The sequence below is a fragment of the Ranitomeya variabilis genome, chromosome 2 (assembly GCF_051348905.1).
Source record: "Ranitomeya variabilis isolate aRanVar5 chromosome 2, aRanVar5.hap1, whole genome shotgun sequence".
NCBI lineage: Eukaryota > Metazoa > Chordata > Amphibia > Anura > Dendrobatidae > Ranitomeya > Ranitomeya variabilis.
In genome coordinates, this window is record NC_135233.1 from 806,505,943 (window position 1) to 806,530,471 (window position 24,529).

The 24,529-nt window shown below is 43.7% G+C and overlaps 1 protein-coding gene across 2 annotated transcripts in view; it reads right to left on the reverse strand.

The window, feature by feature from the left end:
* The window catches only part of COL19A1 (collagen type XIX alpha 1 chain), a 1,614,879-nt gene that overhangs the window by 159,203 nt on the left and 1,431,147 nt on the right, over nt 1-24,529 (reverse strand). For both annotated transcript variants that reach the window (XM_077289962.1, XM_077289964.1), the window contains exon 45: nt 3,023-3,085. In XM_077289962.1, the coding sequence (XP_077146077.1) occupies nt 3,023-3,085 (63 nt within the window). The remainder of the gene's footprint in view (nt 1-3,022; nt 3,086-24,529) is intronic.

Consider the following 24,529-nt stretch of genomic DNA (forward strand, 5'->3'; position numbering starts at 1 on the left):
ATATATATATATATATATATATACAGTGGGGCAAAAAACTATTTAGTCAGTCAGCAATAGTGCAAGTTCCACCACTTAAAAAGATGAGAGGCGTCTGTAATTTACATCATAGATAGACCTCAACTATGGGAGACAAACTGAGAAAAAAAAATCCAGAAAATCACATTGTCTGTTTTTTTATCATTTTATTTGAATATTCAGGTGGAAAATAAGTATTTGGTCAGAAACAAAATTTCATCTCAATACTTTGTAATATATCCTTTGTTGGCAATGACAGAGGTCAAACGTTTTCTGTAAGTCTTCACAAGGTTGCCACACACTGTTGTTGGTATGTTGGCCCATTCCTCCATGCAGATCTCCTCTAGAGCAGTGATGTTTTTGGCTTTTTGCTTGGCAACACGGACTTTCAACTCCCTCCAAAGGTTTTCTATAGGGTTGAGATCTGGAGACTGGCTAGGCCACTCCAGGACCTTGAAATGCTTCTTACGAAGCCACCCCTTCGTTGCCCTGGCGGTGTGCTTTGGATCATTGTCATGTTGAAAGACCCAGCCACGTTTCATCTTCAATGCCCTTGCTGATGGAAGGAGGTTTACACTCAAAATCTCACGATACATGGCCCCATTCATTCATTCATGTACCCGGATCAGTCGTCCTGGCCCCTTTGCAGAGAAAAAGCCCCAAAGCATGATGTTTCCACCACCATGCTTTACAGTAGGTATGGTGTTTGATGGATGCAACTCAGTATTCTTTTTCCTCCAAACACGACAAGTTGTGTTTCTACCAAACAGTTCCAGTTTGGTTTCATCAGACCATAGGACATTCTCCCAAAACTCCTCTGGATCATCCAAATGCTCTCTAGCAAACTTCAGACGGGCCCGGACATGTACTGGCTTAAGCAGTGGGACACGTCTGGCACTGCAGGATCTGAGTCCATGGTGGCGTAGTGTGTTACTTATGGTAGGCCTTGTTACATTGGTCCCAGCTCTCTGCAGTTCATTCACTAGGTCCCCCCGCGTGGTTCTGGGATTTTTGCTCACCGTTCTTGTGATCATTCTGACCCCACGGGGTGGGATTTTGCGTGGAGCCCCAGATCGAGGGAGATTATCAGTGGTCTTGAATGTCTTCCATTTTCTAATTATTGCTCCCACTGTTGATTTCTTCACTCCAAGCTGGTTGACTATTACAGATTCAGTCTTCCCAGCCTGGTGCAGGGCTACAATTTTGTTTCTGGTGTCCTTTGACAGCTCTTTGGTCTTCACCATAGTGGAGTTTGGAGTCAGACTGTTTGAGGGTGTGCACAGGTGTCTTTTTATACTGATAACAAGTTTAAACAGGTGCCATTACTACAGGTAATGAGTGGAGGAAAGAGGAGACTTTTAAAGAAGAAGTTACAGGTCTGTGAGAGCCAGAAATCTTGATTGTTTGTTTCTGACCAAATACTTATTTTCCACCATAATATGCAAATAAAATGATAAAAAAAACCAGACAATGTGATTTTCTGGATTTTTATTTCTCAGTTTGTCTCCCATAGTTGAGGTCTACCTATGATGTAAAGTACAGACGCCTCTCATCTTTTTAAGTGGTGGAACTTGCACTATTGCTGACTGACTAAATACTTTTTTGCCCCACTGTATATATATATATATATATATACATAATCATTGTTTATCATCACTTTCCAAACCATAATGTTGAATGACACATTGGGATAACTAAGAAAGGGTGCTAGTGAGGCAAAGAAGTGAAACAACGTTTAAGAAATATTATAATAATAATAACCAAAAACCCTATTTGAGCATATGTGAAAGTTATTCTCACTTTCAGAAAACAGGTCAATATATTATATAATCTAGCAAATTGCACTGTCCCTTCACTTGGTGAGCATGGATCTTAAATACTAGTTAGCAGTGTTTTATTGGTAAGTACAATAGATAATGTATAACTGGTAACTTACTAATCTTTGAAATGATCTTCCCACCTTAGGTGAACAAGTTGTCGTCGAATTGCTTCAATGGCATGGCTGGTACTTGTTCCCATTTAGATCTTGTATGGCTCATTTGCCTTTAAAATTAATATTGAAGTTCTCCTCTTGGGAAAACTCCAGGTTCTAGCGTCTCCTCCACAATCTCATTCAACGACTAGAGGTATAGTATGTGAAGTCAAAATACTCTATTGGGCTAAGCTCAGCCCACAATTAAGGAACCACTCCAGCAGTTTTTTTCATTGCAGCATTTCTAATCTACGGTCCCTGCATCTAGTCTTAAACTTTCCTGCTGTCATCTTCGCACACCTCTCCCATCAGTCTTCAACAGTTCTTGACCTGCCAGAGTCAGAGGTCACTTTTCAATGCAAGTCTATAAGAGTTACATTTTGGCTCTTGTAGACTTGCATTGAGAGCTTGTGACAGTTACTTCTGACTTCTGGCCAGTTAAGAGTTGTGGTCACAAGATAGCATTGGAGTGGTGCCAATAGAAGGTGAAGATGGTGGTGGCTATGTACAAGACAAGGGTCAAGGACCTTAGATTAGAAGCACCACTCAAGCTTTGAAAGAAAACACCCTCTGGAGTAGTGCTTTAATCCAGGGTTCTGACAATATATGGCAATACAATACTATACAGGGTGAAGCTCAGTTTACAGTTGATGGCCTTTGGTGGATTGATATGCCCTGTTTTGTAGCAGCTGTGATTACATAATGGGAGCATTTCGTCTGATCTAATTTTCAATGCTTACTAGGTCCATTATGTAGGAATTATGCCCACATGAGATTACAATTGATGTGGATGATTTCTTGCACTTGCAGTTAACATTGTTTTTTTGTGTCAAATATTCAACTATTTACAAGGAATAAGGTCAAATAACTACCAGTGAGTGGGGAGAAAAAGCAAAAAGTATCTGCTAAAGTTGAGGAACAGAATTCCTTGCCTACTTCTAGTATGATAACATGTGTACTATTAGTTCATGGCTTATGAATGAAAAGTAAATTGTGACATAAAGTAAGAACATGCAATATATAAACACCCACTGTTGGCCCTGGTGGTCCTTCAGGTCCTGGAAAACCAATATCTCCTACTGGTCCTCTATCGCCCTAAAACATAGATAAACATATATAAGTGTTTGTGATAGACATAGAGATATAAATAATGTGTGTAATGTAAATTTCAACATTCATACTATGCTATATTGTTATAAGAAGTAATAAAACCATGAAACTTTATTTAAAGCTTTCATCAAAATGCAAAAACACAGAAAACATTTGCATAAAACACGTTAGAGGTCATAGAAACATGGTTGATCAGGAATAACATTTTAGGAATGTTCTCACGTGTTTGGTAGTAGTGGACATTACCTGACCCCGCATATAAATGGAACTTTAAATGGCACACATATCTGGTGCTCAACATGGTGCTCTGCCACACAAAAAGGTAGGAGCAAGGAGAAATATACAGTTGTTCTTTTTACTAATATACAGTACATTCCTCAATATTAAAATTGCAACACCAAGAAGAAAAAGTCATGGAATTATAAAATCATGATTGATACACGTTAATGATATGCAAATTATAATGGAAACAAAATTTTCAAAACATCTTGATTTATTCAATATCGAGAATGACCAACACATGCATAAATACATGCACGTACACTCCTTGGCATGTTATTAATTAGGGGAACATATAATGGGAGACACTCATAGAACTGGATAAAAGACATTACTTTATTACAAATTAAAGAAAAAATAAGAGCTTATGGGCATATTCTTTGACTGACAGTTTCTGGTGGTACTTTTTTACATAGGTTATGAGTTTTTTCTCATTATCATTCATATAGAGAAGATTTCTTACACATTAAGTTAGCAAAGAAGATGGGCTTGTCATGGCTGCTGGGCATACATGTATTGGCCAATATAAGAGCTAAGTATCTCCATTTCTTCCTATTTTCTAGAGCAGTAATGCTATTCCAGTGTCATATATTTCATGTTTACATGCTATAGAGTTACAGAGTGCAACTTTGTTTGTTAGTGATATATGGAGATGGCTACTCTTAGTATGCGCCTGTTCACACCTGTTCTGTTTGGAAGTGACAGTCTTTTGATATCTGTTAATGGCACATTCTTTGGTTGACATGGTTTCTGGTGGTACTCTCTGACATAGATCATGAGGTTTTTTCTCATTGCCACTCTTATAAAGAAGATTTCTTACTGCAATATTTATAGGTGCAATGCATAAGGCATCAATTGAAAATCTACATTGATATTACCATACATATTGAACAAATTGTATAGAATAGATTCCTAACATTACTGCTAGAAAAAGAAAATAGCTAATAAACTGGGTGTTAATTTTTCAGGTCAGTTTTTTAGGTATGGTAATTATACTGTATACCAAATCCTAAATGAAAAGGAAACATTGGACAGGTTGGGAATTGATGTTTTGTAATATGAATGAATTGTGCTGTCTCTTCCAAGCTTCCAAAGAGCTTTTGCATGCGTTATCTTGATAGAGCTTCCTTATGCAGTTTTTAAAGCTAGTTGAAGAGTGAATCATAAAGTAAAGGAATTCACATGGGAAAAATTATTCTTCTCTGTTTTTTTTTCAATCCACATCGAGTTTTGGCTTCAAAATCTTAATAAAAAATCTGTATAAAAATGTCACATAGGAATAGATTAGCGCAATACTTAAGTAATTACTTGGGATGCCAATCACCATGATATACAGTAGTTTAATTTATTTGCAACTTAGAAGTGACTGCAACACCTGTAGGTTGGAGTAATTTAGACAAAATGGATGTAAATGCTATATATGAACTGGGGTGTTTTTCCCTAGATTGACAACCACATGTAAAAACAGCTTGTGAAGCTTTTAAACAAAACCAGTTAAAATGAAAGAAAAAAAAACCCAAAAATCATAATCAAAGCAAAAGCACACATTATTCCTTTTTGGCATATTGTGTTTTGTGCAATTTAAGAACCTTACAGATAATCATGAAGGATAAGGCTATGTGCACACGTCGCAGATTTGCCTGTGGAATTCCCAGCGCAGATTCTACATCTCTTGTCAAAAAACAAAGGTAAAAATCTGTGGGGTTTTTTATGTGTTTTTGATGCGTTTTTTATGCAGATTTTCATGCAGATTTGTATGCCTTTTTGTAGGCTAAATAAAGATCTATTATTTAACAAAAAAAAAGAATTGTGATGTAATTTCCTTGTCCAACCTCTTCTTTTACATACTCCATTGAAGAATAATGTTTACACACACAGATAGATAGATTAGATATATCTATAGATAGATACATCTATAGATAGACAGATCTATAGATCTATCTATCTATCTATCTATCTATCTATCTATCTATCTATCTATCTATCTATCCATCTATCTGTAGATATATCTATCCATCCATCTATCTGTAGATATACAGTGCCTTGCAAAAATATTCGGCCCCCATGCTTCAAACATAAAGATACCAAATGTAAATTTTTGGTGAAGAATCAACAACAAGTGGAACACAATTGTGAAGTTGAACGAAATTTATTGGTTATTTTAAATTTTTGTGGAAATTCAAAAACTGAAAAGTGGGGCGTGCAATATTATTTGGCCCCTTTAACTTAATACTTTGTTGCACCACATTTTGCTGCAATTACAGCTGCAAGTCGCTTGGGGTATGTCTCTACCAGTTTTGTACATCGAGAGACTGAAATTCTTGCCCATTCTTCCTCGGCAAACAGCTCGAGCTCAGTGAGGTTTGATGGAGATCTTTTGTGAACAGCAGTTTTCAGCTCTTTTCACAGATTCTCGATTGGATTGAGGTCTGGACTTTGACTTGGCCATTCTAACACCTGGATACTTTTATTTGTGAACCATTCCATTGTAGATTTTGCTTTATGTTTGGGATCATTGTCTTGTTGGAAGACAAATCTCCGTGTTAGGGTTGGCGGAACGCACCGAATATATTTATTAATGAGATAGGTGCGTTCGCAACCCGGGATCCACCATGCAGGAAAGAACCTGCTGCTAAGTAAGGTGGTGAAGTAAATTAGAATAAACAAACTCTGTTACTTCACAGAGCCCGTAGTAAAGAGAAGGCTGTGCCCTGTTTAGCTCACAGGGAACACAGCTACTGAGTAGAGCCGACAGTGGTCATGCAGTCCCAACCAAACACGCTGCTCCTCTCCGGTGGAGCCGGAATTCTAATGGCTATTAGCCAGCCCTGAATTCACTCATGAGAAACTCCTCGCCGGAGGTGCCAGCATTCTAGGGGCTTATTTCAGCCGGGTCCCTGACCGCATACACACAAAAACTCCTCACCGGAGGTGCCAGCATTCTAGGGGCTTATTTCAGCCGGGTCCCTGATCACACACATGACCACACTGGCGCTGAGCTCGTACATATTTGATACTAGCGCATGGCCGTGCGGTCATGAGAACCCTTTATAGTCGCAGCACCTACAGGACCTTCCAAGAAGGACCAATGGAAATTGCTGCAGTACCTGAGCATGTGACCCTAGACCTCCACTTAGAGATCTTGCCCTGGGCATGCTCAGTGTGTGCAAAGCAGGACTTAGTCCTAGCACCTACAGGACCTTCCAAGATGGACCAATGGAAGTTGCTGCAGTACCTGAGCATGTGACCCTAGATCTCCACTGAGAGATCTTGCCCTGGGCATGCTCAGTGTGTGCAAAGCAGGACTTAGTCCCAGAAAAGCCTGCTCACCGCAGAACAGTGCAGGGTACAATAGTAAAGCCTGGAAGGGCAGCAGTAACCCTTTGCACAGTATCAGATTCAGTGAGACGCTGGGACCGACGTCTCCGCTGAGCAGGCTCCACTGCGGCCGATGCAGAATGGGAGACTGCAGCAGACATGGCTCGAGATTCCCCCTCTGCAGCGGTGGGAACTCGACTCCTAACATTACCCCCCCTCCTAGGGCCCCCCCCTCCTTGAGCCTCACTACGCTCAAAAGCTGCAATGAGCAGCGGAGCCCGAATGTGCTCCACAGATTCCCAGGTTCTATCTTCTGGACCGTGACCCTTCCAGTCCACCAGATAAAATTTCTTGCCACATATCACCTTGCACCCCATGATAGCATTCACCTCAAACTCATCTGTAGATGAACCCGATGTCCCGGCAGATGACTCAGAAAACTGGGACATATGAACGGGCTTTAAGAGGGAAACGTGAAAAGTGTCGGTGATACCAAGGCGTGGAGGAATAGCCAAACGGTAGACCACAGGGTTGACCTGTTCCAGAACCTTGAACGGGCCAATGTAGCGAGGCGCAAACTTAGTGGACTCAACTCGCAGCCTGATGTTACAGGCGGAGAGCTACACTAAGTCGCCAGGAGCAAAGGTCGGAGCAGGGTGCCGGTGTGTATCAGCAGAAACCCTCATTCTCTCGGATGCCTGGATGGCATCCTGTGTGCAGTCCCAAATGTCACGTGCCTCCACCGCCCAGTCTGCCACCCTAGAATCGGTGGAAGACAAGCATGGGCACAGGGACACGCGGATGCTAGCCGTAATTAAGGAGAAAAGGAGTCTGCCCAGTGGACTCGGCTACGGCGTTGTTCAAGGAAAATTCCGCCCAAGGTAGCAAAGATGCCCAGTCATCCTGCCTAGCAGAGACAGAATGCCACAAGTATGTCACCAGAGTCTGGTTGGTCCTCTCTACCAACCCATTCGTCTCGGGATGGTACGCAGAGGAGAGATTCAACTCTATGCTGAGTAAACGACAGAGCTCTCTCCAAAACCGAGACGCGAACAGGGGACCCCGGTTGCTGACAATTTTATCAGGCATTCCACGTAAACAGAAAATATGTTTTATGAACAACGCCGCCAAGGCCCGTGCAGAAGGTAACCGTGGAAGCGGCACCAAGTGCACCATTTTAGAGAAATGATCAGTGACAACCCAGATAGCGGTGCAGCTACGAGATTTGGGTAAGCCCACCACGAAGTCCATCCCGACCATTTCCCAGGGTCTGTCTGCCACCGGTAGGGGGTAAAGCAACCCAGCAGGCCATTGCCGAGGAGACCGATTCTGGGCGCAGGAAACGCATGTCCGAATATAGTCCCCGACATCATGGGCCAAATGCGGCCACCAGTACGTTCTCGCCAAAAGCTCAGTTGTCCTTTTGGTCCCAAAATGCCCACCCACTCTGGATGAGTGAGCCCAAGCGAGATCCTCCAGTCGCAAATTCGCTGGCACGAAAGTCTTGCCCGAGGGCACAGACTCTAGTGAAACCGGAGCTACAGTTCTCAGGCTCTCAGAAGGGACAATAAGCCGAGGCTCCTCCTTCTCCTCCTCAGATGACACTACGGAGTGGGAGAGAGTGTCAGCGCGAATGTTCTTCTCCACGGAGAGAAAATGAAGAGTAAAATGAAACCGGGAGAAGAACAGGGACCATCTAACTTGGCGAGAATTCAGCCGCTGGGCCGTCTGTAGATATACCAAGTTCTCGTTGTCAGTGAAAACCTGGAATGGAAAGCGAGCTCCCTCCAAGAGGTGTCTCCACTCTGAGAAATCTAACTTCATGGCTAGCAACTCCCTGTCCCCGATGGAATAATTCCTCTCCGCCGGTGTGAAGGTCTTGGAGAAGAAGAAGCAAGGATGCTTCCGGCCTTGAGCATCCTTTTGGAAGAGGACTGCTCCAGCACCAACGGATGAGGCATCCACCTCCATGATAAATGGCTTATCTACATCGGGGCGATGTAGAATGGGAGCGCTAGCGAAGTGTGACTTAACCGAGAGGAAGGCCTTGGAGACATCCTCCGACCACAACTTGGGATTTGCTCCCTTCTTGGTGAGGGCAACCAAGGGAGCTACCAAAGTTGAAAAGTGTGGGATGAACTGACGATAGTAATTAATGAACCCCATAAAGCGCTGCACCGCTTTAAGTGAATGGGGTTCCTGCCAGTCCATCACAGCCTGTAAATTGGCAGGATCCATAGCCAAACCCTGGGCAGAGATGATATAACCAAGGAAAGGCAAGGGACTCCTGCTCAAACACACACTTCTCCAACTTGGCGTAGAGGGAGTTTGCCCGTAAGAGGATGAAGACTTTGCGAACATCTCTCCGATGGGAGTCAATATCTGGAGAGATGAGAATATCATCCAGATAGACTACGACTGAGGTGGTGAGCACATCCTGGAAGATGTCGTTCACAAAGTCTTCGAAAACGGCTGGGGCATTACAGAGCCCGAAGGGCATCACCAGATATTCATAGTGCCCATCCCTGGTGTTAAAAGCCGTCTTCCATTCGTCCCCCTCACGGATGCGAATCAGGTTGTAAGCACCCTGCATATCTAATTTTGTAAATACCCTTGCTCCCCGTAGCCTATCGAAAAGCTCAGATATCAGGGGTAAAGGGTACTTGTTTTTAACGGTGATGGCGTTAAGACCCCTGTAGTCTATGCATGGACGTAAGTCTCCACTCTTCTTCTGCACGAAGAAGAACCCAGCCCCTGCAGGTGACACTGACTTCCTAATGAATCCTCTTGCCAGATTCTCTTAGATGTACTGAGACATTGCCTCCATCTCCGGGAGAGATAACGGATAGACTCGACCCCGGGGAGGCTCAGCACCAGGCAAGAGATCAATAGGACAGTCATAGGGGCGATGGGGCGGAAGGGTCTCTGCCGCCTTTTTGGAGAACACGTATGCATAAGACCAATATTGCATGGGGAGAGAGGATAGATCTGCGGGTACCTCTGTTGTAGCAACCTGAACGCACTCCCTCTGACACCTCCCCCCACAAGATTCACACCAACCCAAAATTCTGCCTGAGGACCACTCGATATGAGGAGAGTGGTACCGTAGCCATGGTATCCCCAACAAGACCTCATCAATTCCTTCAGGAATGACGAGCAGAGATATAATCTCCTGGTGGGATGGCAACATGGACAGAGTAAGAGGGATGGTCTGGTGTGTTATCTGTGAGGGCAGCGTCGACCCATTCACCACTCGTACCATTACTGGTTGAGCTAGCATAACCAGGGGTATTGAGTGACGTTGGGCGAAGGCTGAAGACATAAAATTGCCCTCCACCCCAGAATCCACGCAGAGCTCTACCGAGTGGGAGGATGAGCTAATAATTATTGTCCCCTTAAAGGACAATTTGGAGGCAAACGTCGCCGTGTCTAGTGTACCTCCACCTACTACCACTAGACGCTGACGTTTCCTCGACTGCTGGGGACATCTGGTGGCAAGATGTCCTGACTGCTGGCAAACATGACAGACCTTGTCTGCACAAGCGGTCCGGCACTTAGATCCCTCATGTGACACTTCCATGGCCTCTTGTGACTCAGGAACCAGGACCGGAGATTCCAGAGGTTTGGCAAAGGTGGGAGCCAGTCGAAACCTCTGCCTACACTGAGCTCGCTCTAACCTCCGCTCGTTAAAACGGAGGTCAATACGAGTAGAGATAGATATTAACTCCTCCAGTGTGGCAGGAATCTCCCTAGTCTGACCAAGGACTCACCCTGAGTTGATGCCAGCAGTTGGAGCGCCGTGTCATGGGTGACTCGAGGTCCTAAAAAGACCTGTTTCAGAGTGCTCAGGAACAGCAGAGCACTCTGCACCACATGATCTCCACGCTCCCACAGCGGTGTAGCCCACTCCAACGCCCTGTCCGACAAGAGGGACACAATAAATCCCACCTTAGCTCACTCTGTGGGAAAACGTGCAGCCAGGAGCTCGAGGTGAATAGAGCACTGACTCACGAATCCCCTACAGGACTTGCTGTCTCCAGAAAATTTCTCTGGCAGCGGAAGGCGAGATAATGTCGGAACAGGGGTGGCAGTGGACAAGGTTGCTGCAGCCACGCTAGCAGCCTGTACAGCAACTGCGGTAACATCCACAGCTGAGGTTGAGCTCTCGAGAGCAGCCAACCTACCCTCCAGCTGCTGGATATACCGCAAAGATTGCTGAATGTCCGCCATTTACTAGCCAGACCCTGGCACTAGTATTATGTTAGGGCTAGCGGAACGCACCAAATGGATATAGAGACTTTATTATAATATATGCGTTCGCAGCCCGGGGTCCACTGTGCAGGAGAACCTGCTGCTAGCAAATGGTGGAACTATATTGCGGTATAAGCTACCTCTGTTACTTCACAGAGTAGCCGTGAACTCAAAGCACTGCGCCCTGTTAACCTTCACAGTGGCACAGGCTAACTACCCAAACGAGAGCAGTCAGTGGTCATGCATGCACACAAAACTCCTCGCCGGAGGTGCCAGCATGCTAGGGCCTATTTCAGCCAGGTCCCTGAATACTCAAATACACAAACTCCTCGCCGGAGGTGCCAGCATTCTAGGGGCTTATTTCAGCTGGGTCCCTAAACACAATCATACGTGACCACACTGGCGCAAAGTACAACATAGAACAATACTAGCGCATGGCCGTGCGACCATGCAAGCCTTAAATAGTTGCAGCACGTACAGGACCTTTCTAGAAGGACCAATGAGAGCCTGCCACAGAGCGTGAGCATCTACAGGACCTTCCTGAAGGACCAATGGCCTTAGCTGCAGTGTCTGATCATGTGACCCTCGATCTCCACTGAGAGATCTTACTCTGGGCATGCTCAGAACGAGAAAAGCAGGACTTAGTCCCAGAAGCGTCTGCTCGCCGCTGCCCAGCACTGACTCCAATGGCAGAAGCAGGAAAAGCAGCAGTAACTCTCTGTACAGAGTCAGAGTGAGCGATACGCTGGGACCGACGTCTCTGCTGAGCAGGCTCCACTGCGGCAGGAGAAGAATGGGAGACCGCAGCGGAGATGGCCCGAGATTCCCCCTGTGCAAAGGCGGGAACTCGACCCCTAACACTGGGGGCCCATATTTATAGCCTAGGAAGGGGTTAATAGTAATACCCAGGAATCTTCCCAGGCTATGAATATCAGCCCACAGCTGTATATTTAGCCTTTACTGGCTATTAAAATAGGGTTGACCAAAAAAAATGATGTGGGGTCCCCCTATAATTAATAGCCAGAAAAGGCTATGCAGACAGCTGCGGGCTGATATTAATAGCTTCAGCTCACAGCCACCCCAGAAATGGCGCATCTCTAAGATGCACCACTTCCGGCACTTAGCCTCTCTCTTCCCACTGCCCTGTAGCGGTGGCATATGGGGTAATATTTATGGGGTTGATGTCACCTTTCTATTGTAAGGTGACATCAAGCCCACGGCTTAGTAATGGAGAGGCATCAATAAGATACCTATCCATTACTAATCTAAAGTATTTTAATGAAATAAAACACTAAACACAGTTTCCCATCTTTATTTTTCTCCTAATCCATGTGACGCCCTCGATCACTTGTAAAGAAAATAAAATAATAAACCAACACAAATACTCCCTTTTCCAATTTAGTAACGAGTGGCCCACGACGATCTCCCCTATAGAGCTGTCACATCAGGAAATGTGACCACTCTACAGGGCCTCCAGTGACACACTGACAGGAGATAATAGATCCTGCAGTGTTATCACTGAGGGTTCAAAGAGTTCATGCTCTCACTTTATGACACTGCTGTGTGAGAATTTGCCCATGCAGCAGTGCCCCAAGTGACAGATTGAACTCAATTGACCTCTAACGGTGGAGTGATACACTGCGGAAGGATACCTGCCATCAATGTATCACCGGAGGCCCCTGGAGATCAGTCACATCTGCCGATGTGACAGCTCTACACGGGAGATCATTGTGGGACAATCATTATTAAATGGATTACGTCAGATCAGGGAGTATACTGTTGGTTTATTTTATTTATTTTTTTATAGGTGATCAAGGGCATTGGGGATTAGCTGTATGGTGAGTATGTACTGTGTGTATGTGTTTTTTTTACACTTGAACACAGTAGCCGGTTTATGGGACTACTGTCCCATCATCGGCTAGCTGTGACTGTAGCAGGCATAGCTGGATGGGACTAGTAGTCACATCGGACGATGCCTGCCTACATACAGACCCGCAGACACACACAAAGGAGCGCACACACCGGCAGACCCCCGCAGACACACACAGATACACACAGATACCCGCACACAGACACGCATATCTTCTCTGCACACACACAGTCTCCGCCCACACTCCACCAACACACTCTTCCTCCTCCCGATCTACAGAGTTTCTCGCATGCAACTCTGCAGCAAAACCACAGATCTTTTTAAACCTGTGGTTTTGTTGTGGATTTGCCTGACTCAATGCTAGTCAATGGGGGCAGAAACGCTGCAGATCCGCAAAAAGAATTGACATGCTGTGGAAAATAAAACGCTGCAAATCCATGCATATTTTTCCACAGCATGTGCACACCAATTCTCAATTTCCCATTGACTAACATTGGTTGTGCACTACACTGCAGATTTGATGCAATTCCGCGAGTCCAAAAATGCTCTGGAAATACATCAAAATCCGCAACGTGTGCATATAGTCTAAAACACTAAAATGTCTATACATACATAATACTTTAGAAGGGTGATGTATGCCTTTATGATACTCTCAAATATGAGTAATATAATAAGAACTACACTGGATCTGTAGTGGTAGGTAATTGAGCAGATATTCTGCTGCAGTATTCAGAAATCAGGTCATGACTCATTAGTAATTGCAATCAGATTGTCAATTTATTGCATTCCTGTAGCTTAGCTAAATTAACCAGAAAAGCAAAGGTATTAAAAGGACAATGCGCCTTACACATCGGTCATAAAATGTAGTGATGCTCTAAATGTAGAAATATTATCTGGTAATATGTAAACAAAGCCATAAAATACATATAAATAATAGTGTTGAGTGATACCGTCCGATACTTGAAAGTATCGGTATCGGAAAGTATCGGTATCGGAAAGTATCGGCCGATATCGGCAAAGTATCGGATCTGATCCGATACCGATACCCGATACCAATACAAGTCAATGGGACTCAAGTATCGGAAGGTATCCCTGATGGTTCCCAGGGTCTGAAGGAGAGGAAACTCTCCTTCAGGCCCTGGGATCCATATTAATGTGTAAAATAAAGAATTAAAATAAAAAATATTGATATACTCACCTCTCCGACGCAGCCTGGACCTTACCGCTGGTAACCGGCAGCCTTCTTTGCTTAAAATGAGCGCGTTCAGGGCCTTCCATGACGTCACGGCTTCTGATTGGTCGCGGCCGCCCATGTGACCGCCACGCGACCAATCACAAGCCGTGACGTAATTCTCAGGTCCTAAATTCCTAAGGAATTTAGGACCTGAGAATTACGTCACGGCTTGTGATTGGTCGCGTGGCGGTCACATGGGCGGCCGCGACCAATCACAAGCCGTGACGTCATCTAAGGCCCTGAACGTGCTCATTCTTAGGAAGGAAGGCTGCCGGAAAGAAGCCGAGGGTGAGTATATTCCTATTAGGTATATACTCACCCTCGGACGCGCCCTGCTTCTTTCCGGCAGCCTTCCTTCTTAAGAATGAGCGTGTTCAGGGCCTTAGATGACGTCACGGCTTGTGATTGGTCGCGGCCGCCCATGTGACCGCTCACGCGACCAATCACAAGCCGTGACGTCATCCCTCAGGTCCTAAATTCCTAGAAGGGAATTTAGGACCTGAGGGATGACGTCGCGGCTTGTGATTGGTCGCGTGGCGGTCACATGAGCGGCACGTGACCAATCAGAAGCCGTGACTTCATGGAAGGTGCTGAACGCGCTCATTTTAAACAAAGAATGCTTCCGGTTACCAGTGGTGATGTCCAGGGGCCTCCGGACAGGTGAGTATATCAATATTTTTTATTTTAATTCTTTATTTTACACATTCATATGGATCCCAGGACCTGAAGGAGAGTTTCCTCTCCTTCAGACACTGGGAACCATACACTGGAAACTTCTGATTCCGATTCCCGATACCACAAAAGTATCGGATCTCGGTATCGGAATTCCGATACCACAAGTATCGGCCGATACCCGATACTTGCGGTATCGGAATGCTCAACACTAATAAATAATGAACACTGACCAAGGAAACAAGGTATTCTTAGATGTTTATATTTGTATTCTTATATATATTCATAGATCAGTATGGCCCCATAAACTTACATTGTGGGATCAATATGTATCTTTAAAACATAAAATGGTAGAATCCAAGGTTCAAAAGCGCTCAATAAAGCAGAGCATATTTAACTGATGTGTCAGTTGCATAAGCTGATGATGTGGGCTTCGTAAGTGGCTCCTTTATAATGTTAATAGGTTAAGCCTCTTTCACACTTGCGTCGGTACGCGGCCGTCGCAAAGTTTCGGCGCGATGTACCGACGGACGTTGTGCAAATTCGGCACAACGTGGGCAGCGGATGCAGTTTTTCAACGCATCCGCTGCCCATTCTAAGTCCCGGGAAGGAGGGGGCAGAGTTCCGGCCACGCATGCGCAGTAGGAAATGGTGGATCCGACGTACGAAAAAACGTTACATTGAAAGTTTTTTCGTGACGATTGTACGCCAAAACATGATGCATCCAGTGCGTGACGGAAGCGACGAATGGCCATATGTCACGATCCGTCGGCAATACAAGTCTATGGGAAAAAAACGCATCCTGCGGGCACATTTGCAAGATGCGTTTTTTTTCCCAAAACGACGCATTGCGACGGATCTAAAACGACGCCAGTGTGAAAGTAGCCTTAGATGTCACTTTCCCTTATATTTCTAAACATACTTCCTACTGGAAGTTTTGCTATAAACTGCATACTAATAAGGAAACAGTCAATTTCACAACTGCAGCCTCAGAAGGGGAGCACACACTTAGCTCATGTGCCACTTCCACATACTGCTGATGTGCCTTACCCAGTGGAACTTTTAAAATGTTAATGGGTTAGTTTTTTAACTAGAGGAGTCAAACTTGCAACGTGCTCGCTGATATGCCAGCGCTACTACCCATGCCACTTTCCCTTCTCTTATGTGCTGACCTCACTTGAAGATTAATTCTATACTGCACCAAAATTAGAAAATGGCAGCATCCAGGGCTCCAGCCTGAAAAGCACTCAGTAAGGCAGGGATCATTTACCTTGTGCACCACATGCGCATGCTGCTTCCCTAGAGGAAGTTTTAAAATGTTAGCGGTCTAGTTTTTTAACTAGAGGGTAAAAAAGTGCAATACAACCCAAAGAGAGTCGATCTTACATCACACTCACTGATGTGTCAGCACTCCTATCCAGCACAACACTTTCCCTTTTCTCTCCAGCTGATCTTCCTATTTAGTCGGGGAGTGAGCAGCTCCTCTAGAATGAGGAGAGAGCTGCTCACATGTGTAAGTGTGATACCTAGGACATCATGCAGAATGCTAACAGAGAGTATATTACAAACTATCAGCATTCTGCTGCCTAGATACACACACAAATTATACAGAAAGCCTGCACAACCCCTTTAAGTTATAAACTATACTAAAGTAAGGAAACAGTAAAATTCATGATGCCAAGCTCAGAGAAGCAATGAGCATTGACGTCGTGCCCCACTTGCTTGGCCTATTGATGTGAGCGGACATAGTGGGACTTTTAAAATGGGATATTTTTTTAACCAGCGGAAAAAAATGCAGTCTGGAGGCATGGTAAGAAAAGGAGGGCACTCTGAGGGTTAGGACACCGTGGATGGGGTAAAGGGGTTGATGAAGATGGTGAAGATGAAGATGGGGATAAAGAGAATAGGAAGGAAAAGGGTGGGTACTGTGCAGTGAATGAGGTAACCAAAGGGAGTGGATGTGAATGAGTGACAGAGGGTGAATGGAGTTAAGAGAAAAATTGGGAAGAAAAGGAGGAGCTGCATGGGAGATTTAGGGCATGGTGGAAAGGGGTACTCCTCACCAGCTGTCAATCAGTCTCCAATCTTTCTCTCCAGAAGGAATTTCAGCTTGAGAGAAAAGGGAAAGCGAAGTGAGACCTGGCACATTGCATGATTGACCTTCATTGTGTCCTCAAACCATTGGATTTTAACCCCTTCACCCCGAAGCCTGTTTTCAACTTCCTGACCAGGCCATTTTTTTCAATTCTGACCACTGTCAATTTATGAGGTCATAACTCTGAAACGCTTCAACGGATCCTGGTGATTCTGAGATTGTTTTCTCGTGGCATATTGTACTTTATGATAGTGGTAAAATTTCTTTGATTTGACTTGCATTTATTTGTGAAAAAATTGGAAATTTGGCGAAAATTTTGAAAATTTTGCAATTTTTAAATTTTTAGTTTTTATGCCCTTAAATTTGAGAGTCATATCATACAAAATAGTTAATAAATAACATTACCCACATGTCTGCTTTACATTACCACAATTTTGGAAACATACATTTTTTGTTAGGAAGTTATAAGGATTAAAAATTGACCAGCGATTTCTCATTTTTACAACAAAATTTGCAAAACCATTTTTTTTTAGACCACCTCACACTTGAAGTGACTTTGAGGGGTCTATATGACAGAAAATGCCCAAAAGTGACACCATTATAAAAACTGCACCCCTCAAGGTACTCAAAACCACATTCAAAAAGTTTATTAACCCTTCAGGTGCTTCACAGGAATTTTTGGAATGTTTAAAAAAATTGAACATTTAACTTTTTTTAACAACATTTTTACTTCAGATACAATTTGTTTTATTTTACCAAGGATAACAGGAGAATTGGACCTCAAAAGTTGTTGTACAATTAGTCCTGAGTACGCCGATACCCCATATGTTGGGGTAAAGCATTGTTTGGGCACATGGCAGAGCTCGGAAGGGAAGGAGCACCATTTGACTTTTGAACGCAAAATTTGCTGGAATTGACATCGGACACCACTTCGCATTTGGAGAGCCCCTGATGTGCCTAAACAGTGGAAACCCCCACAAGTGACAACATTTTGGAAAGTAGACCCCCTAAGGAACTAATCTAGATCTGTGGTGAGCACTTTGAACCTCCAAGTGCTTCACAGAAGTTTATAATGAAGAGCCATAAAAAAATCATATTTTTTTCACAAAAATGATCTTTTCACCCCAAATTTTTTATTTTTCCAAGGGTAACAGGACAAATTGTACCACAAAAGTTGTTGTTCAATTTGTCCTGAGTACGCTGATACCCCATATATGGGGGTAAACCACTGTTTGAGCGCATAGCAGAGTTCGGAAAGGAAGGAGCGCCGTTTGACTTTTCAAATTCAGATTTTGCAAAATTGGCTGGAATTGAGATTGGAACCCATGTCGCGTTTGGAGAGCCCCTGATGTGCCTAAACAGTGGATACCCCCACAAGTGACCCCATTTTGGAAAGAAGACCCACTAAGGAACTTATCTAGATGTGTGATGAGCACTTTTAACCCCAATTGTTTCACTAAAGTTTAGAATGTAGAGCCGTGAAAATTAAAAAATCATTTTATCTTTCCACAAAATGATCTATTAGCCAGCAATTTTTTTTCCCCAAGGGTAAGAGGAGAAATTGGACCACAAAGTTGTTGTCCAAATTGTCCTGAGTACACTGATACCCCATATGTGGGGGGAACCACTGTTTGGGCGCACAGCAGAGCTCGGAAGGCAAGGAGCGCCGTTTGGAATGCAGACTTAGATGGATTGGTCTGCAGGCGTCACGTTGCATTTGCAGAGCCCCTGATGTACTTAAACAGTAGAAACCCCCCACAAGTGACCCCATGTTGGAAACTAGCCCCCCAAGGAACTTATCTAGATGTGTTTTGAGAACTTTGAACTCCCAAGTGTTTCACTACAGTTTATAATGCAGAGCCGTGAAAATAAAAAATCTTTTTTTTTCCACAAAAATTATTTTTTAGCCCCCAGTTTTGTATTTTCCCAAGGGTAAAAAATATATTTTGTTCCACAAAAATAATATTTTAGCCCCAAAATTTTTATTTTCCCAATGGTAACAGGACAAATTGAACCCCGAAATTTGTTGTCCAATTTGTCCTGAGTACACTGATACCCCATATGTGGGGAGAACCACTGTTTGAGCGCACGGCAGAGCTCGGAAGGGAAGGAGCACCGTTTGGAATGCAGACTTAGATGGATTGGTCTGCAGGCGTCATGTTGCATTTGCAGAGCCCCTGATGTACCTAAACAGTAGAAACCCCCCACAAGTGTTTCACTACAGTTTATAACGCAGAGACGTGAAAATAATTTTTTTTTCCACAAAAATTATTTTTTAGCCCCCAGTTTTGTATTTTCCCAAGGGTAACAGGAGAAATTAGACCACAAAATTTGTTGTCCAATTTGTCCTGAGTATGCTGATACTCCATATGTGGGGGTAAACCCCTGTTTGGGCGCATGGTAGAGCTCGGAAGGGAAGGAGCACTGTTTTAGTTTTTCAATGCAGAATTGGCTGGAATTGAGATTGGATGCCATGTCGCGTTTGGAGAGCCCCTGATGTGCCTAAACAGTGGAAACCCCCCCAATTCTAACTGAAACCCTAACCTAAACACAACCCTAACCCTAATCCCAACCATAACCCTAACCACACCCCTAACCCTAACCCCAGCCCTAATCCCAACCGTAGATGTAATCCAAACCCTAACTTTAGCCCCAACCCTAACCCTAACTTTAGCCCCAACCCTAACCCTAATCCCAACCCTAACCCTAGCCCTAACTCTAGCCTTGACTCTAACCCTAACCCTAGCCCTAACCCTAACCCTAGCCCTAACTTTTATAGCTTTTCTGGCGGATTTTTATGATTGGCAGCTGTCACACACTAAAAGACGCTTTTTATTGCAAAAAATAGTTTTTTCATCACCACATTTTGAGAGCTATAATTTATCCAGATTTTGGCCCACAGAGTCATGTGAGGTCTTGTTTTTTGCGGGACGAGTTGACATTTTTATTGGTACCATTTTCGGGCACATGACATATTTTGATCGGTTTTTATTCTGATTTTTGGGAGGCAGAATGAACAAAAACTAGCAATTCCTGAATTTCTTTTGGGGGGGCGTTTATACCGTTCCACGTGTGGTAAAATTGATAAAGCAGCTTTATCCTTCAGGTCAGTATGATTTCAGCGATACCTCATTTATATCTTCTGGCCAAAAAATGGCGGGCGCATGCGCAGTGCACACGCCGGCCGGCACCAGGAAGGTCTCAGAGAAATAGGGGGATTCGGGGACCCTGTTATACTTACCGGTGTTCCTGGGTCCTTCTGCGTCCCCTCCTGCCCACTGGCTTCTTCATCCAGTAAGAAAATGGCAGGCACATGCGCAGTGCGCCCGCCATGATCTGCCGGCTGGCAGCCAGAAGGAGTTGGGGATAAAATTAGGGTTAGGGTTAGGGTTGGGGCTAAATTTAGGGTTAGGGTTGGGGCAAAATTTAGGGTTAGGGTTAGGGTTGGGACTAAATTTAGGGTTAGGGTTAGGGCTAAATTTAAGGATAGGGTTAAGGTTGGGGATAAATTTAGGGTTAGGGTTAGGGTTGGGGCTAAATTTAGGGTTAGGGTTGGGGCTAAATTTAGGGTTAGGGTTAGGGTTGGGACTAAATTTAGGGTTAGGGTTAGGGCTAAATTTAAGGATAGGGTTAAGGTTGGGGATAAATTTAGGGTTAGCGTTAGGGTTGGGGCTAAATTTAGGGTTAGGGTTGGGTCTAAATTTAGGGTTAGAGTTGGGGCTAAAGTTAGGGCTAGGGTTAGGGCAAGGGCTAAGGTTAGGGTTAAGGCTAAAGTTAGGGTTAGGGTTGGGGCTAAAGTTAGGGCTAGGGTTGCGGCTAAAGTTAGGGCTAGGGTTGCTGCTAAAGATAGGATTAGAGTTGGGATTAGGGTTAGGGTTTGGATTAGGGTTGACATTAGGGTTACGTTTGGGATTAGGGTTAGGTTTGGGATTAGGGTTAAGATTGGGGTTGGGATTAGAGTTAGGGGTGTATTGGGATTAGGGTTAAGTTTGAGGTTAGGGTTGAGATTAGGATTAGGGGTGTGTTGGATTTAGGGTTCTGATTAGGGTTATGGTTAGGGTTGGGATTAGGGTTAGGGGTGTGTTGGGGTTAGGGATGGAGTTAGAATTGGGGGGGTTCCACTGTTTAGGTACATCAGGGGGTCTCCAAACGCCACAGCCAATTTTGCGCTCAAAAAGTCAAATGGTGCTCCCTCCGTTCTGAGCTCTGCCGTGCGCCAAAACAGTGGTTTACCCCCGCATATGGGGCATCAGCGTACTCGGGATAAATTGGACAACAACTTTTGGGGTCCAATTTCTCCTGTTACCCTTGTAGAAATAAAAATTTGGGGGCTAAAAAATCTTTTTAGTGGAAATTTTTTATTTTTTATTTTCACGACTCTGCATTATAAACTTCTGTGAAGCACTTGGGCATTCAAAGTTCTCACAACACATCTAGATAAGTTCCTTGGGGGGTCTAATTTCCAAAATGGGGTCACTTGTGGGGGGGTTTCTACTGTTTAGGTACATCAGGGGCTCTGCAAACGCAACACAGACCATTCTATCAAAGTCTGCATTCCAAAACGGCGCTCCTTCCCTTCCGAGCTCTGCTTTGCACCCAAACAGTGGTTTACCCCAACACATGGGGTATCAGTGTACTCAAGACTAATTGGACAACACCTTTTGGGGTCCAATTTCTCTTGTTACCTTGTAAAATAAAAACTTGGGGGCTAAAAAATCTTTTTTGTGGAAAAATTTTTATTTTTTATTTTCACGACTCTGCATTATAAACTTCTGTAAAGCACTTGGGCATTCAAAGTTCTCACCACACATCTAGATAAGTTCCTTGGGGGGTCTAGTTTCCAAAATGGGGTCACTTGTTTGGGGGTTTCTACTGTTTAGGTACATCGGGGGCTCTGCAAACGCAACATAACGCCCGCAGATCATTCTATCAAAGTCTGCATTCCAAAACGGCGCTCCTTCCCTTCCGAGCTCTGCCATGCGCCCAAAGAGTAGCTTACCCTCACATATGGGGTATCAGCCTACTCAGCATAAATTGAACAATAAATTTTGGCATCCAATTTCTCCTGTTACCCTGGTGAAAGTAAAAATTTGGGGGTGAAAAGATAATTTTTGTGGAAAAAATATGATTTTTTTAATTTTCATGGCTCTACATTATAAACTTCTGTGAAGCAGTTGGGGGTTCCTAGTGCTCACCACGCATCTAGATAAGCTCTTTTGGGGGTCTAGTTTCCAAAATTGGGTCACTTGTGGGAGGTTTCTACTGTTTAGGTACATCAGGAGCTCTGCAAATGCAACATGACGCCCGCAGACCATCCCATCAAAGTCTGCATTCCAAGCGGCGCTCCTTCTCTTCCGAGCCCCGATGGGTGCCCAAACAGTGCCCCCCCCCACATATGGAGTATCAGCGTACTCAGGACAAACTGTTCAACAGATTTTGAGGTCCAATGTCTCCTGTTACCCTTGAGAAAATAAAAAATTGCAGGCTAAAAAATAATTTTTGAGGAAATAAAAAGGATTTTTTTATTTTCACGGCTCTACTTTATAAATTTCTGTGAAGCACTTGGGGGTTTAAAGTGCTCACCACACATCTAGATAAGTTCCTTAAGGGGTCTAGTTTCCATAATGGGGTCACTTGTATTTTTTTTTTTACTGTTTAGGCACATCAGGGGCTCTCCAAAAGCGACATGGTGTCCGATCTCAATTCCAGCCAATTCTACATTGAAAAAGTAAAATGGCACTCCTTCTCTTCCAAGCTCTGCGGTGCGCCCAAACAGTGGTTTACCCCCACATATGGGGTATCGACGTACTCAGGAGAAATTGCACAACAACTTTTGTGGTCTAATTTCTCCTGTTACCCATGTGAAAATAAGAATTTGTGGGCGAAAATATCATTTTTGTTAAACAAATGCGATTTTTTATTTTCACGGCTCTACTTTATAAACTTCTGTGAAGCACTTGGGAGCTCAAAGTGCTCACCACACATCTAGCTAAGTTCCTTAAGGCATCTAGTTTCCAAAATGGTGTCACTTGTGGAGCGTTTCCACTGTTTAGGCACATCAGGGGCTCTCCAAACGCAACATGGCGTCCGATCTCAATTCCAGCCAATTCTACATTGAAAAAGTAAAACGGCACTCCTTGTCTTCCAAGCTCTGCGGTGCGCCCAAACAGTGGTTTACCCCCACATATGGGGTATCGACATACTCAGGAGAAATTGCACAACAACATTTATGGTCTAATTTCGCCTGTTACCCTTGTGAAAATAAGAATTTTTGGGCGAAAATATCATTTTTGTGTAAACAAATGCGATTTTTTATTTTCACGGCTCTACTTTATAAACTTCTGTGAAGCACTTGGGGGCTTAAAGTGCTCACCACACATCTAGATAAGTTCGTTAAGGGGTCTAGTTTCCAAAATGGTGTAAATTGTGGGGAGTTTCCACTGTTTAGGCACATTAGGGGCTCTCCAAACGCGACATGGCGCCCGATCTCAATTCCAGCCAATTCTACATTGAAAAAAAAAAACAGCACTCCTTCTTTTCCAAGCTCTGCGGTGCGCCCAACCAGTGGTTTACCCCCATATATGGGGTATTGGCGTATTCAGGAGAAATTGCACAACAAAATTTATGGTTAAGTTTCTGTTTTTACACTTGTGAAAATAAAAAAATGGTTCTGAAGTAAAATGTTTGCAAAAAAAAGTTAAATGTTCATTTTTTCCTTCCACATTGTTTCAGTTCCTGTGAAGCACGTAAAGGGTTAATAAACTTCTTGAATGTGGTTTTGAGCACCTTGAGGGGTGCAGTTTTTAGAATGGTGTCACACTTGGTTATTTTCTATCATATAGACCCTTCAAAATGACTTTAAATGTGATGTGGTCCCTAAAAAAAATGGTGTTGTTAAAATGAGAAATTGCTGGTCAACTTTTAACCCTTATAACTCCCTAACAAAAAAAAAAATTTGTTTCCAAAATTGTGCTGATGTAAAGTAGACATGTGGGAAATGTTATTTATTAACTATTTTTTGTGACATATCTCTCTGATTTAAGGGCATAAAAATACAAAGTTTGAAAATTGCAAAATTTTAAATTTTTTTGCCATATTTGCATTTTTTTCATAAATAATCGCAAGTAATATCGAAGAACTGTTACCACTAACATGAAGTACAATATGTCACGAAAAAACAATCTCAGAATCAGCAGGATCTGTTAAAGCGTTCCAGAGTTATAACCTCATAAAGTGACAGAGGTCAGAATTGTAAAAATTGGCTCGGTCATTAAGTACCAAATTGGCTCTGTCACTAAGGGGCTCGAAAAAAGTGAAACTGGAGCCAAGGTCATCTCAATAATTTCCCCCCCCTGGTTAAAAAAACTAGTCCATTAACATGAAATGTCCCTCTAGTGCAAACCACATCAGCAGGTTGTGCATGTGACACACAAGGTAAGTATGTGCTGGTTCTCATCTTTATAGTGTATAAGGGCAGGAACAGAACAGAAATGTTTTATCGCCCCAGAGTATGCCTTTAACTTCAAGTAGGAAGTTCAGCTCAAAAGAGAAGGGAAAGTGTTTTGCTAGGTAGGAGCGCTGGCTGGCACATCAGCAATCTTGTTACAAGTTCGACATCCTTTGTGTCAGCTTGCAGTTTTTCCTCTGGTAAGAAAACTAGCACATTAACATTTTAAAAGCTCCACTAGAGAAGACCTTGTTGGTTGGCCA